Raw genomic sequence first — 15,745 nt, 5'->3', positions numbered from 1 at the left:
TTACACGTTTATCGTTTTACTAGAACACAGTTAAATCGGTGTTCTCGTGTTCTACAATCGATAAGTCGCAATCGTTTATGACCGCCGCTGTACAATAAATGTAGAGTGCTTGACTTTTGTAATAAGTTAGTTGACTGTGAGATGCATTCTGATTTGTGTGATAAGGTAGCGCCCAAAATCTTTAAGGCTCTTGTCAATTCCGAAATGTACCTTACGTACTCCACTTATGTAAGAGTTTGTAATTAATTACATAACCCATCTTGTCTCTTCATTACTTGACAATGTTTACCAATTTTCGTGGTGTGTTATTTTATATTCTAAATATGTGCTCATTAAAAAAAAAATTGAAAAAAAACGTGTTGGCCAAAATAAAAATTTAGATGGCAACATGGGTCCCACCAAATTTGAGTAGTCAACACATTGCGTGGATTCTCTTAAACGTTCTGAAATAAAGGGTTGCCATATTCAACAGTCCACCTTTAACACAGATTTTGCAAAGATTTTAATACATAAACAACTTTCAATAGTCTTAACACAATCCATTAGTTGTATTAGCTTCCGTAGCTTCTCCAATAATAGCATGATGAAAATGAAGTCACCAATTTAAAGAGTTTGAATAATTTACATTACCGTACAAGAACTGCCTCTGGAAAACTTTAAAATAAATGATTTTTTTTATTTATTTATATTTATACGCTCTGGTATGATTTGGTCATTTTAACCTAGTGTGCGTTAGGCTAGTTATTTACCTGAAGAAGAGATCAGATTGCAGATCTCGAAACGTAGTTTTATTGATGGTTTGTATCACTGAACTATGGCAAATCCTTTACCCTTCACAATCCTTCCATCGTCAAAAACAAACAAATGTGTTCATAGTATTTACTGCAATTAATAGTCCACTAGCGTTTTCAATATTTCTTATTGTATAGAATCAAAGCGTTCCACTGTTAACATGTAGGTCTATAAATTGTGTAACAAAAAAAAGTGATAAGAAAGCACTCTCTAAAATAGGCTGAGGCCGCAAATTTTTTTTTATACCAGTAGCACCTTGTCAGTTTATGGAAGCATCGATGCTGGACAATCCTCTCAGGCCGCATGTAGACCAAGGCTGCGGGCTACGACCTTATCGCCGGAAACCGCGAAGCGATATCGCGCTGATAACAGCGGTACGGTCACCAGCATCTGGGACCGCCGCGCCGCGCCGACTATTCTAAGAACCTGACGTTACTAGTTTTAGGTTATGTCCGCTATGTTCTTTACTCTATGTGCTAGTGACTAGCTGGTTCCCAACATGGGATATCGCACCAATCGACGTAGAGTTAATAATGTAAATGATGATCTAAGGGGAATGTTAATTTGTTACTAAAAGTACATACTGAAGTACTATTTCTGAAGTGTTTGGCGGTGTCCAAATCATTGCGTAACGGTTTTGTGCAAGTAGTTATAACGTTTTCGTGAATTACTAGACGTTCCAATAACGGGTTTCTGTCAACGATGTTTCTGAAATGCTGCCCAATGGTGAGTGTTTCTCTTCAAAATCAAACAGTCTTCACAGTTAAATTGAAATATTTCAAGAAAAGTACTTGCAAAAATCACAATTCGGTGTATTTTTTTTAACTTATCGTTTTTTACCTCAAGTAAGTGAACCATACTGATTATCGTCTTAGTTTTGTCTTAGCAGTTACTCCATCTCATTGTTTTAAATTCTGTACTTATTACGATGAAAAGAGACTACTGTTATAAAAATTGACAAGAGGGTTCACATTTTTCTCTGATACAGTTCAGCAATAAAGTTTTGCAAACTATTACTTACAAACGCTTTTCTGATTTACCAACTTTTGACAATTTTACACAGTATCTGAAATTTAAAATACTGGATATACTGTCAAAATTTGGACTATTGATTACAATAAATCGGAAACAGTTGTACTTAAGTTATGGATTTATAACATCATGTTTTCAAGGATTCTTGTATGGATTAATCACTCTTATGTTGGTATTACTGAAACAGATATCTATATTACTGCAATTCCCACATAGTTTTATTACTTGTCCCTATTACCTGTGGTTTTCTGCAGGGACGTAGCCAATGAGGGGGGTCTAAAGGGGTCCGGGCCCCCTCAGTTTTGAATTTTTCAATTGCTTTTTTTAGCAAACCATTATTATTCTTCAAATACTTCAGTATTACTGACATGTACTGCTGAAAGGTCGTTCTCAACATTGGAATAGGTCAAGAACTTTTTAAGGAACTAAATGGGGAATTGAGTGGTTGACTGCACTTGCCTTGCTACTAAACATTTCAATCATCTTGACCTCCCTCCCAACATTTTTTTCGTAGCCATGTTCTTGGTTATCTGTAACAATGCATATTAGGCACCCACATATTGTATTTAGTACAGAGCTACCCATTAACATCAGCATTTACTTTTGAATTGGGGAAGTGGTTTAATCCCATGTTGTGTAACTATTAGGATCTTCATTAATATGGTCAAACCTCATACCTACACCCTGAGAAATGGGCCTTTTGTATGTAGAAATCGTTTTCGGTTTTGTGTTGGTTTTGAAGATGGACTAGGACTGAAGATGTTATTCAAGAATTCTTTATTGTGTTTTGATTGGATTAATGATATATCTTTTGAACCTTTGTCCTGCAATTTAATTTTTATAAAACTAGAGCTTTATTTTCTTCTAGTGTTCATTCTTTGTGCTTTTATAGAACTATCTTTGAGGATGAGTAGATAATTTGATCCTTCAGCGTAGATGGCTGTAACATTGAAGATAGACTGTTTCCACACTAGAATGGCTGCTACCATCATATTTCGTATTAGTCATCATCTGTAGTTGTAAAAGCTGACCTTTCAGGTTGTATTGCTAGATCTCAGATAGACCACATTTTTTTGAGCTAACTCCAAGTTGTAAATCTTGAAGTCAGTATCCTTTGTCACTCTCTTATTTCTATTAGAGGGAACATATTCTTTCCAGTCTTCTCCTTAAAGCAATAGGTCCTCACCTCGTCCTCTAGAATCATAATGTTATAAAGGATTGAGATATCCCACTAACTTATTAGTCATTCTTCACCATCTTCGGACACCAGTGTCAAACTTGTGGGCTTCATTTTGGACCTTAAGCTGATCTGGAATTATCACATTTCAGCATCTAGGGTGAAGCTTCACAAATATTGAAGCTTTGCATTGAAGCTCTATCAGTCCACAACTGCTCTTGGAGATACTCATCACTCAAATAGGGTCTAAATGTTGGATGGTGCCCTTAAAGCAATTTAAATCACCACACAAACTCCTGGTAATCTAAAGTATTTTGTATGCAATCAATGAACTAATAACAAATGTTAGCTGTAAACAGGGACATGGCTTAAGTGTTTGTGTTTCAATTGTTTACATCGGAGATCATAAAAGCAACTCAATAAAATACAATAAAAATGCCATTTTCTGTGCACAATCGTATGGTGTGGTATTAATATCATCACTGATAAAAATGATTTTTATTAGGTGGTTAGGTAGTAGGTGTAGGATACTATAAGTTAACCACTTAGAAGTTATTAGTGGTCAAAAAATGTCATTACCTCCAGAGCTATAAGTGCTGCTTGTGTTAAGCAATTTCCTTTTATAATTGAAATCGAAATCAGTATAATTCAAAGGAATTGACAATGTAGAATCAGACTATGTCCATCTTTAGTGAACTGCAAAAAAAATCCTTTCTGTTATCTTCAAACTCTTTACTTTACATAGTTGGAAGTGTAAAACAAACTAAGATGAAATGATAAATGAAAATTCTATCATCGTGTAATTCGTAACATCGGAGTAATATAGTCACTATAAGAGAGAAAGTTGCTTCTCTGGTAACATCGTAGTAACATAGTCACTATAAGGGAGAAAGTCACTTCACTGTTGCTACTGCCATAACATCTTCTGTCTTTTTGTTGCAGGAAACTACAACCAGTTGCGGAGTCCGACGTGTGACGACAGAGATGACGGCTCGCCACCCCCCCACAGTACGCACACTGTCCCACCTCCTCTCTACCTGCGCAACCCCTACCAACACAAAGAGAGTGAGTATGCAACAATTCATATCCACATCATGTGACTGTATATAAGTTAAGTTACTTAAGTAAGTTGGGTTCCTGGTCATAAGGGGATCTCTGGGAATGAAAGAGCTGATGTCCTGGCTAACTTGAGCTCAGCGTCCAATATGATGGGGTCCTCAACCATTCTGTGGGATTTCTATGTGTGAATCCTTTGGGGCTGTCTCAGAATGGGTTCACACTGAACATGAGAGAAGGTGGAGGCTGCATCCGGGTCTAAGAATGAGAGGGGGTCCAGACAACTGATATTTTTACGTAGTGGACAGAGAGTAAGGCCCCATTTTGTTCCTTAAAAGTTCTTGACTCGTTTCTTTATTGAGAACGATTATTCAACAGTACATGTCAGTAACACTGGATTATTTACATAATAATCGTTAACTTAAAAAGTAATCGAAAATTTGGGGGAGGGTACTGACCCCTTAGAGTCCCTCTCTTTCTACATCCCTGTTTCCCACTTACCAATCTTTAAACTGTGTGAAAAGATAAATTTTGTCACTATTTTTAAGTCGCCTTCTATAGTGTTATAATTTGTGACATATTGTGGTTAACTGTTATCGTATTTTACATATTATTTCAAACTGCTTCAGTTTCTTTACGCTCAAATTCAGCCCCTCTCTACTTATGACGATGTGTGCGCAGGTGGCTACTCACAGCCGTTCCTGGCACGAGACGGGAACGATGGCGGTCCAAGCGATGAGGCCCCGCCCTACAGTGTCGCCCCGCCACAGTATGAGGCCGACAGTTCCGAATACCACACGTTAGACCACCAGAGTCCCTACATGGACAACAGCCCCGAGCTGTACAGTGGACACCCCCCGCCACCCCCGCTGTTCGAACACAAGTACCACCTGGGCCAGTACGCCAAGACCTATCCTCACCCGCACGCTCACGCCCGCCCAGGTAACACAAGTCAGTACAAGCACTCATATCTCTCTTTCTTTTTAACTGTAGAGTATTTGGTAGTTCAGCTGTAAAAGTTGTGCATTATACATTTGTCAGAAATGTATGCAATAATTTTATACAATAAAAGGAACGCATTCCCTTACCTCATCATTATTTCAAGTTATATATACCTTTAAACTGTATAAAACATTATCACTATCTTTGAAGTTTTCTTTTGACGGTGTAAGGATTGTGAAGGAAACAAGATTTTTTCAGACATTTGCCATCGTTCAGTGATACAATAATTAGTAACACTACGTTTCGAGATCTGCAATCCTAACACCTAATTTTACTTAGTTTGTAACTACCGGTATGTGTTAGGTTAGTTTCTTACCTGAAGTTGAGATTAGATTGCAGATCTCAAAACGTAGTGTTACTGATTTTTTTTTATCACTGAACAATGGCAAATGTCTAGAAAAAATTCTGTTTCCTTCATTATCACTATATAATAATTGTTCTGAATTTGGTTGAACACAAAATGGATATACAACTTACAATGATGTATACTGTATAGGACAAAATTACAACTTTTCCAATCTGGAGTTACTGGTCTGTGAGATTACTTAAAGTTGTTTATTTTTACATCCATCCCTGCAAAAGTGTAGTTTTCAAAATAATAAAGCTATGTGTGAATGTGATGAGGTCTCAGTAATATACATTGACAGGTGGGTACGAATGCAGTAAAAATAAAAATGATGTACACTCGTAAGAAGTATTGAAACCAAACATAAGCTTAAACAATCCTTGAGTGGACAATGTAGAGCCCAGTGCAGTGTAGAAGTAGCAACCCATGTCTAGAGTGGATACATGCAAATTAAAGTAGGCTACTGCAGTAGCCTACACCACTATCAGGACACCACAGTACACTTCACACAATCTAGCGGGAGTGTGTTATGTTGTCTTCCCCCACTTCACTCTTGTCATCTTGTTTATAGCACCACCATCAATTGTATCTATTACAAAGAGTTTAAAGTGCATTTTTATAACCTGGTGTGATACCCTTTCTGTTCTAATACAAGTAGCAAATGCAGTATTGAAAGTAGCTCTGCGATACAATACTGATTATATCATTTTGATAGTGGAAAAAGTAAATTCACTCATTTACACTTTTCATTGAATGTATTGAATTTTAAATTTTAATTAAAAAACTACGTAAAATAAATCTAACCTAATTTTTAATTTTAGGTTAGATATTGGGAAAAAGTTCCTATCCATGTCCAATATTGAATAAAATCCAAATAGTTATCACAGGTAATATCTAATATGCATAGAGTGTGAGAGTAATACACATTTAGTTCTATGAATGGCTATGAAAAAAATCAATTTGAAGTAAATTTTTATTCATTTCCATTAATGATGATTTCTTATACTCAATGATTAAGACAAAAGTATTAATTTTAAAGAAATAGTCTTTTACTCAAAGTGTATAGAAACGTCTTGCTTCGGAAGCTTTATGGATAGTGACAATCAGTGAAGCATAGATTCTAGCGTTTCAACTGCAGGTAGTAATAGATTACTGGTAGTGTTTCAACTGCAGGTGGTAATAGATTACTGGTAGTGTTTCAACTGCAGGTGGCAATAGATTACTGGTAGTGTTTCCACTGCAGGTGGTAATAGATTACTGGTAGTGTTTCAACTGCAGGTGGCAATAGATTACTGGTAGTGTTTCACTGCAGGTGGTAATAGATTACTGGTAGTGTTTCAACTGCAGGTGGCAATAGATTACTGGTAGTGTTTCAACTGCAGGTGGCAATAGATTACTGGTAGTGTTTCCACTGCAGGTGGTAATAGATTACTGGTAGTGTTTCAACTGCAGGTGGTAATAGATTACTGGTAGTGTTTCCACAGCAGGTAGTAATAGACTACTCATTGTTTATAACTTCCAGTTCGATTTTTTCTCTGCATATGTGGTTTTTCAGTATAATTTCCTTGCCTTCCAAAATGTCCACATACCTCTTAGTTTATTTATTTTAGGGCCCCCCAGTACTTCTTCCAAATTCAATGTTTACAAACGCTAACATTTATTGCATATATTGGGAAAATTTATCTTAGATGAATTTCATTATACTACTTTTGTATATTTATTTCTAACTGAGTGCTATACTATTGTATGTGTGGTAGATGTAGTAACGGTGCATAGGCTCATGGTCGCCTTGATCAAGGGTTAGGAAGAACCAGAACCAGTTGTAGAGGTGTGTGGTAGATGTAGTGACTAAAGCATTTCTCTCTGAGGCTCATGGTCGCCTTGATCAAGGGTTAGGAAGAACCAGAACCAGTTGTAGAGGTGTGTGGTAGATGTAGTAACGGTAAAGCATTTCTCCTTCTGAGGCTCATGGTCGCCTTGATCAAGGGTTAGGAAGAACCAGAACCAGTTGTAGAGGTGTGTGGTAGATGTAGTGACGGGTAAAGCATTTCTCTTCTGAGGCTCATGGTCGCCTTGATCAAGGGTTAGGAAGAACCAGAACCAGTTGTAGAGGTGTGTGGTAGATGTAGTGAGGGTAAAGCATTTCTCCTCTGAGGCTCATGGTCGCCTTGAGTCAAGACTTAGGAAGAACCAGAACCAGTTGTAGAGGTGTGTGGTAGATGTAGTGACGGTAAAGCATTTCTCCTCTGAGGCTCATGGTCGCCTTGAGTCAAGGGTTAGGAAGAACCAGAACCAGTTGTAGAGGTGTGTGGTAGATGTAGTGACGGTAAAGCATTTCTCCTCTAAGGCTCATGGTCGCCTTCAGTCAAGACTTAGGAAGAACCAGAACCAGTTGTAGAGGTGTGTGGTAGATGTAGTGAGGGTAAAGCATTTCTCCTCTGAGCCTCATGGTCGCCTTGAGTCAAGACTTAGGAAGAACCAGAACCAGTTGTAGAGGTGTGTGGTAGATGTAGTGAGGGTAAAGCATTTCTCCTCTGAGGCTCATGATCGCCTTGAGTCAAGACTTAGGAAGAACCAGAACCAGTTGTAGAGGTGTGTGGTAGATGTAGTGAGGGTAAAGCATTTCTCCTCTAAGAGCTCATGGTCGCCTTGAGTCAAGACTTAGGAAGAACCAGAACCAGTTGTAGAGGTGTGTGGTAGATGTAGTGACGGTAAAGCATTTCTCCTCTGAGGCTCATGGTCGCCTTGAGTCAAGACTTAGGAAGAACCAGAACCAGTTGTAGAGGTGTGTGGTAGATGTAGTGACGGTAAAGCATTTCTCCTCTGAGGCTCATGGTCGCCTTGAGTCAAGACTTTATCGTGAGGCCACAGTCGATGTCGGATTGTTGTACTATATCCACAATGGTTGTCAAACAATGCCTTGATACATATTCATCAGCAGCTGCATAACTTTTGTTCAAATGTATTCAGGTCGTTTCTTTTCGCCTTCTATTTGACTCAACTCTTGTATCTCTTTATTCATTTATGGTTTTGTATTTGTTTCTAATAATTAATTTATCAGTCCTTGTGTAATTGTATTCACCCTTATATGTAATTATGTTTATATGTATTGTAATTAGCTACTTAAAGTATGTTTAATTTTATATAATTGTTGTTACGTCACTGTATTTATTACACCATGCTCAGTTTTATTTATAAAAAAATTATAACTAGAGTTCTCAGTTATAATTTAATTTTTACAAACCTAACTTTAAATCTGATTTTCCTGCAATCTGATATAATACAGCAATCGGATGTTTGTATACAATAAATATATGTCTAAATACTGATTATAATATTTTAAGCTTTGTGGTTATAACTGAAATTTTTAATGATTTTTTTATGCCAGCATTAGTTTTTATTGTAGATATCTTTATTTATGTGGATGAGTAACAGTTTAAATATCTTTTAAAAATGAACCACTTTGATTTATGTTTAGAAAATAATTTAATAAAATTGAATTTCTTTTCTTAAAGATCTGAACAAACAAGTTGAACAGTTATATGTAATCAAGCAAGAACATAGCCAGGAACAAATTTTGGGGGGTCCAGACAACAAATATTTTCCCATAATGGACAGAGAGTACGGTCGCATTTTGTTCCTTCAAAATTTCTTGACCTGTTTCTTTGTTGAGAACGATCTTTCAGCAGTATGTGTCAGTAATACTGAGTTATTTAAATAATGATAATCGTTTACTAAAAAAGTAATTAAAATTTGGGGAGTGTCGGACCCCTTTAACTCCCTCGCTGGCTACATCCTTGCAATCAAGTTAATTTTAGTTTTTATAAATTGTTTGGAAATGAACTAATTAGTAATACTAAATGCTGATTATGGAGTATTTTGTAAAATTTCCATTTGATCAATGATCCAAGTTTACAATAATTATCTTCATATTTACTCTTTCATTCGTATGTGTTGTAATTATTATTTTTACAATCACAGACACCTAGTAGTGTATTTCAACTGATTCACTGCTCCGTGTTGCAGGGAGGTACCCTCCGTTCGACAGCTATGGGGACAACTACACGCCATACGACGGCTCACCGTTTCAGACCGTGCCTGGCAGCATGGGAGAAGGAGCGTGGGGCGAGATGGGTGGCGGTGGCTCTCTGCATCATCCCTTCCTGCATCCCCACTCGCGCGAGCCACTGCCCCCACCATCGTCTGACAGCAAGGCTCTCCTGCAGGCTGCGGGCTACTCGGGGCAGGACCCACTAGGTAAGTGTCATTCACGTACGAGGTCTTCTATGACAGGATAACAGAATCTCGGACATTTGCCATTGTCGTAGGTAATAAAAGGTATAACACAACGTTTCGAGGATTGGAATCTATCCTCTTCGTCAGGTGGGGGAGGTATTAGTACATACAAAAATAAGGAACAGGGAGAAGAAAAGAATGGAAAGAAAAGGGTTCAAAGCGTACAAAAAAGCTGCTTGGAGTCTAGTCCAGGCATTGTCACTGCAGAGTCCCGAGCACAAGTCACGAGTACGAGAAACACAATCACACGTCACACAAGCACGGATGAAAGTGGGATACTAACGAGAATGGCAAATGTCCGCAATCCTGTTATACTGTCAAACCTTCCATCGTCAATAACAAAATTTAAACAAAGGTCTTTTATGTTATGAAATAGAATATGTTCTTTTTTAAACTTTTAAGATTAAAATTGTTCAATCATTTGGAGATATTGGAAAACAGTCAGTTTGATCTTTTACCTTTAGTTTTAATATTCCACTTAAAATCAGTACTAATCTGTATGTAATAATTAATTTTTGGAGTAAACTTTCTAAAATATATTAATTTATTCCCTGAAGAATTTATTTTAAAAATATTTAAGATAGATGTCACAAAAATGAAATTTGGTCTGTGATGTATTTTTCATATTCTAGAAATAACTGATCTTCAGAAAAGGTCTGAATTTGCATCTTGTGGACAATACATTATAAAGTTTCACGATAAGGTCCTTTTTCATACTTTGTGATGGAGATCTGTGTGGTCTTGCCTCTCTCATTGTACAAGCGATGGCAGTGAAGAGGTTAGGGTTCTAGCATTCATAAGCCCGGAAGTGTTAAGTATTTCATCTGTTGGTGCTGTTGCAGGTGGAGGACCCTGCTTCACGGGCTCGGGACCGATACAGTTGTGGCAGTTCCTCCTGGAGCTGCTCACGGACAAGACTTGTCAGGCTTTCATCTCGTGGACAGGAGACGGATGGGAGTTCAAGCTGACCGACCCGGACGAAGTGGCGCGGCGCTGGGGCGTGCGCAAGAACAAGCCCAAGATGAACTACGAGAAACTGAGCCGTGGTCTGCGCTACTACTACGACAAGAATATTATCCACAAGACGGCCGGCAAGCGGTACGTCTACCGTTTCGTCTGCGACCTGCAAGGCATGCTGGGGTAAGTTCTCTATCAATTCTGTTATATTGCTAGAAACCATAAATGGAATAATGCAACAGTTAAATCTAATTTTGAAAAAGCTAGAAGGAAGGAAATATATACTAACAGTGTATATGAGTCTAGAACAATTACAACTAGGATGTGTTGATAATAACTTTGGCCTCTACCTATAACTAAAGTTGAGGATACTAAATAACCTAGTATTAAAGTACAGTAGATTCCTCGGTCCATAGTTTATTAATAATTTATCTCTTCTAAGTATAAATTGACCTGATAATACAAGGATTATCCAGAAAGTAGATTATATTTCACTGTGTAGCCGCTAGGACTACTTTTTGCCGAACTCCTTGTAGACCATTCTCCATTGGATGTCTACTACCTTAAAAACTATTTCATAAGTCCAGTATTCATTTACTAAATTTAACTTTCACAACTTGAGCTAAGATAAACATATTAACCCACCTAAAACAAGGCCTACATTGTATATGTTTCAAACTTTAAACCAGCATAACTTTTTACAGAGTGAACCCTTTGAGGTCAGATTTGCAGCACTGTACTCTACTAGTAAAGACCTTTAATTTGCTGTACTACTCGACCTATGCTCTTATTTAAGATTTCCTTCTGACTCCTTGCGGGCCATCCCACTGAAATGACAAAAATATGGTAGTTACTTCAAAAAGTAGATTTATAGGTGCAGTAATGATGGACCAAGTTTTATTGCTTTACCTGTAATTGTTCGGGAATTATCAAGCCCGTACGGTTTACACCCTGTATAGATAAGTGCTAGTGGAATTAAAATGTTGGCGAGAGTTTTTCACACTTAACGATGCGAGGTGTGAGCTGTTGTTGTCTCAATGACAGAGGCTTGTATTGCACAGGTGCAGCCCGGAGCAACTTCACGACATCGTGGAACTGAAGCCCGAGAAGAAGGATGACGACTGAGCAAATCAAAACACGCCGCGCACCGCGCCGCCCTGTGCACGCCTTGTTACGATCTCTGTACATATTGTTGCCGCTCTCTTGTGTATAAAACTGCTCCGCCGTGGGTCCGGACAGCCTAACCGCCGATGAGATGCATTTGTGTTTGTGTTAGCGTCACTCTACTACCAAATAGTGTACATTGACTCCTCCAGTGCCTTGTAAATACAATATAGAGACTTGTAACTTAAAAAAGCGAAACGACAGATATTTTGTGATTTTATATTGCTATATTATGTAATTTACATAGTTATCAGTGATTAAGTTTTATCGTTAGGACTCGTTAATTGTTCAACAATCCTGTAAATTATTTCAGAAGGAATGGCGTATACATAATAGATAATTATTTTTAGCCTCTCCATCAGTTAGTCTTGTACTGTTTGACCAGGTTTTGTCACAGTCGCTGCATCGATGCAGTTATGGAATTTTATATCATAGCTCATTATCATTTTCCCTGTTTCTCTATCTAAAGAGCTTAAATATATCTGTGATAATATTCCAGAACTGGATCCACGTTCTCACGTTGGCTATAACTTCGTGTTGATGATATTTTCAAACTTTTTAAGAAAATATTTACGATACAGGGTCCTCCATCGGAAAAATATATTGTAGTCCACTAAGCCTTATATAACAAAGATTTTTGCTTCGTTTAAACTAGTTTTGGTGCAGTTGTCTAGTATTTTAAGACTGTGGAAGTGTTGATTTTCACACTCTCCGTTCGTGATGAGTGAGAGACGAAACATTTTACTCATTTTTTACGTATTTTTCAGTCAATTACGATGAAGCAATTGTATTAATTATACAATAAGTCATGCAATATCGTGAATCATTACTGTAGAGCTTTATTTTAAAATCCTTATTCGTTTGAATTTTAAGATGTTCCTTAAGTCTATATAGTAAAAGTGCTTGTGGTAACTTACCCCTAACATTACGATTAGAGACCGAAATGTGAAGTTAAACCGACAATATTTCTTAGACTATATGAGGAATCCACTTGTTGTATTTTATACATGAATTTTTTTATTAATGTCCGTTGAATTTTATGTAAAACATAATTATTTGAATGGTTATGTGAAATCAGTCCTCCAAGTTTACAGTATAAATAACTTACTTTGATTTTACTTTTAACTTGCTCTAGAAATGTAGTGACCACAACGGTCTCCAGGCCAAAGCATGAAAGATAAAAAAAAGTAATGGAGAACTCCCAGCAACAATAATTAGTAAATTAAACAAATTACATTTCTTTCCTTTACTAAATATCTCACCCATGATTTCAAAGACGATGTGAAAATATATGACTAAAATCAAATATTTATACTTTTTTAAATATAATTTTAATCCTGATAAGCCCCAGGTATCCTTCATTATAGTATCCTACAGTTAGTAAGTCAAATAGTTTACATTACATGTCTCAACAATTGATTACTTTGCGTTTTAGATTGTTTTCTTAAATGAATACAAACTACTCATAAATTAACCCTTTGAGTGCTGCAGAATTTTCTATGCTGTTTTTTAGTTTATGGATAAAGCTTTTGTACAATTACTATCAATAAGATTTTCAAAATTCTTTTTCTGCAATAAAGGGACAAGAATATGATATATGTTAAATAAAAAAAAAATGAGGAATATAATAAATTTTAGTCTTTTTGTTAATTTAATCAAGTTTATATTTAACATATTTTAAATTCTTAGATTAACCCCAACCGTTTTTATTTTTGTCGCTTACAATTATGTTGTTTTTAATGTCTTTTTTCAAATTTTTGTATTTTTATATTATATTGTCCATTGTCGTTTTGGCTTTTTGTGCATCGGATGGTTCCACGGTATTTCCAACATTACAAATAAAGCCATAAAATACTCAAGGACGTGCGACATACAACAATAACACAGGGTAGCTGCAATGTGCGACTCACTAAGGCGTAAATACTCACGATACATGATCAAGGAAGTGCTGACATCTAGTAGAAAACGCCAGAACTACTGCGCGGTGTGCAGTTGTCATAGGAATATCTTTTGCACAATATTACAACAGAGTAAAACAGGAAATATATTACAGTGTATTATTACATCAGTAGGACACTTTTACGCAATCGCTATGAACGTAATATTACATCAAAAACTGTAAAGGGGTTAAACCATTCGGAAAACTGTAAAATTAACCATTTTAAAAGTTCTTTTACTTGTTTTCTCTCAAGTACACAACTATTTATGCAACTGTAAAACCTACTTTAGGTGTCGGAAAAAAGGTGATTCACTGACCAAAGAGGTAGAAAATACAAAAAAACCTTGTATATATCGATAGTTATAACTAAAAAATCAAATTTTGTTCCCATAAAAAATAGCAATGCGCAGCATTCAAAGGGTTAAATACACCAATCTATGAAACAGATTAATTAATTGTTCAGCCCACGTGTGTATAAAACGTACGCGTACATATAAATTTCTTTTTGTTAAGAATTATTTTTAAATGGTTGTGATAATATTCACAAGTTAATCTGAAACTGGGTGCAAATTACAAAGTGTGATATATTATTATAATAATAAGACAAACATATGTTATTTCCACTGTATATTTGGAGGGAGTTACAAAAAACGCACATTGTTAAGACTAAATGTGTGTTGTGATGGAGATGTTTTGCATTTATGTCAAAGTTTTAATATTTAGAAGTTTTTACGTTAAAGTATGACAAGGACTTAAATCCCAAAGGATTTTCTACAAATTGTTATGTGTAACGAAGATTTCATTGTTAAATTCTATATTTCTGCAACAACTTTATTTATTATATTTTGCTGGTTCAACATTTCAAGCATTTGTTTCTATTATGAAGTTTGGGTCATATGAAAGTGTCTTTCTGCAATCTGTTACAATTTTTATTTGCATTTTTTTTTATTATTAGAACTTGCTGTTTGTGGTTTTTTTCTGTATGGTAGAATATTTTATCTTGAATTTGTCTCTAAAACTATTTAGCCAAGACGTAAAAAAAGTACATTTTCAAAATTGTCTTAAGACTCCTTGTATGACTCTTACTTTTACAAAATGTTAGCATATTTTATTGTATTTTACATCGTTTCAACACAATTTGTACAACTTCTATTGTGTTTCAATTTTACCTGTGACTATTATTTATTTGTTTAAGTTTATAAAAACTTAGTTTATGTGTTAAAAATAAAGCTTTATCCAGCATAATATACAGTTGATTAGTTGGATATTTTGTTTCTGTACAGATTTTGAGTTTTAAAGTTTAAGTAGCCTATGACCGATGTCTTCCTATAAAATCATAATCATACAACTTTATTTCCATTTTAATGGACAGATAAAAATGTGTTTTATAATGCTTTCCTCGGCACAAGTTTGCCTTTTTTTTTTGTAGATTTTTTAAATTCTTTTCAGTCTTTTACCTTTTGATCCATGTATATTTATTTGTGAAGGCTGATTGCCGAGTTAATTGTGACTATTTAGACCAAAGTATAAAATTGTTGGAGTAATTTTAATTAATATAATGATTGATGGTTGCGACGAGACGTCGCCCATCAAGTGATATTTGTATAGTGAATAGCAATCAGTTCTTTGTACAACAATTTTCTTATAACTTACAACTGTGTCAATAAAATATTAATTTTTAAAAATTGTGTCATTTTATTAGCCGTTTTCACCCGCTAGCTTTACGACTCTGTGATGAGATCTTGTCACCTTTTCTATTGATTGAGATGAGGATATTGAGATGGAGGCAGGACACCAGTTATTTAGCTCCACAAAGTTTCTCTATTTAAGTGGTTTCAAAGTGATTTTTAAAAAAATTTTTATATAAATGTGTAGTTTTTTAAGTGCTATAGATAAATGCGTAGTAAGTTCTATCCTCTATTTTATTATTAGTTGTTGCAAATTTCCAAAAATTTTAATAACTTTGTTGGATCTCGGCCTAATT

General features: G+C 35.8%; 1 protein-coding gene across 8 annotated transcripts in view; it reads left to right on the top strand.

Annotated features, from left to right (window-relative positions):
* The window catches only part of LOC124353198 (ETS-like protein pointed), a 357,362-nt gene extending 341,916 nt beyond the window's left edge, over positions 1–15,446 (top strand). For 6 of the 8 annotated variants that reach the window (XM_046803086.1, XM_046803084.1, XM_046803079.1 and 3 more), the window contains 5 exons: positions 3,944–4,066; positions 4,739–5,008; positions 9,432–9,662; positions 10,544–10,841; positions 11,720–15,446. In XM_046803086.1, coding sequence (XP_046659042.1) covers positions 3,944–4,066; positions 4,739–5,008; positions 9,432–9,662; positions 10,544–10,841; positions 11,720–11,783 — 986 coding nt within the window. In that variant the 3' untranslated portion in view covers positions 11,784–15,446. The remainder of the gene's footprint in view (positions 1–3,943; positions 4,067–4,738; positions 5,009–9,431; positions 9,663–10,543; positions 10,842–11,719) is intronic. The other 2 variants (XM_046803083.1, XM_046803082.1) reach the window with 2 other exon arrangements.
* The last annotated feature ends 299 nt before the right edge of the window (positions 15,447–15,745 follow it).

Source organism: Homalodisca vitripennis, chromosome 1 (genome assembly GCF_021130785.1).
Source record: "Homalodisca vitripennis isolate AUS2020 chromosome 1, UT_GWSS_2.1, whole genome shotgun sequence".
Lineage (NCBI taxonomy): Eukaryota > Metazoa > Arthropoda > Insecta > Hemiptera > Cicadellidae > Homalodisca > Homalodisca vitripennis.
This window is presented reverse-complemented; position numbering and strand designations above follow the sequence as displayed.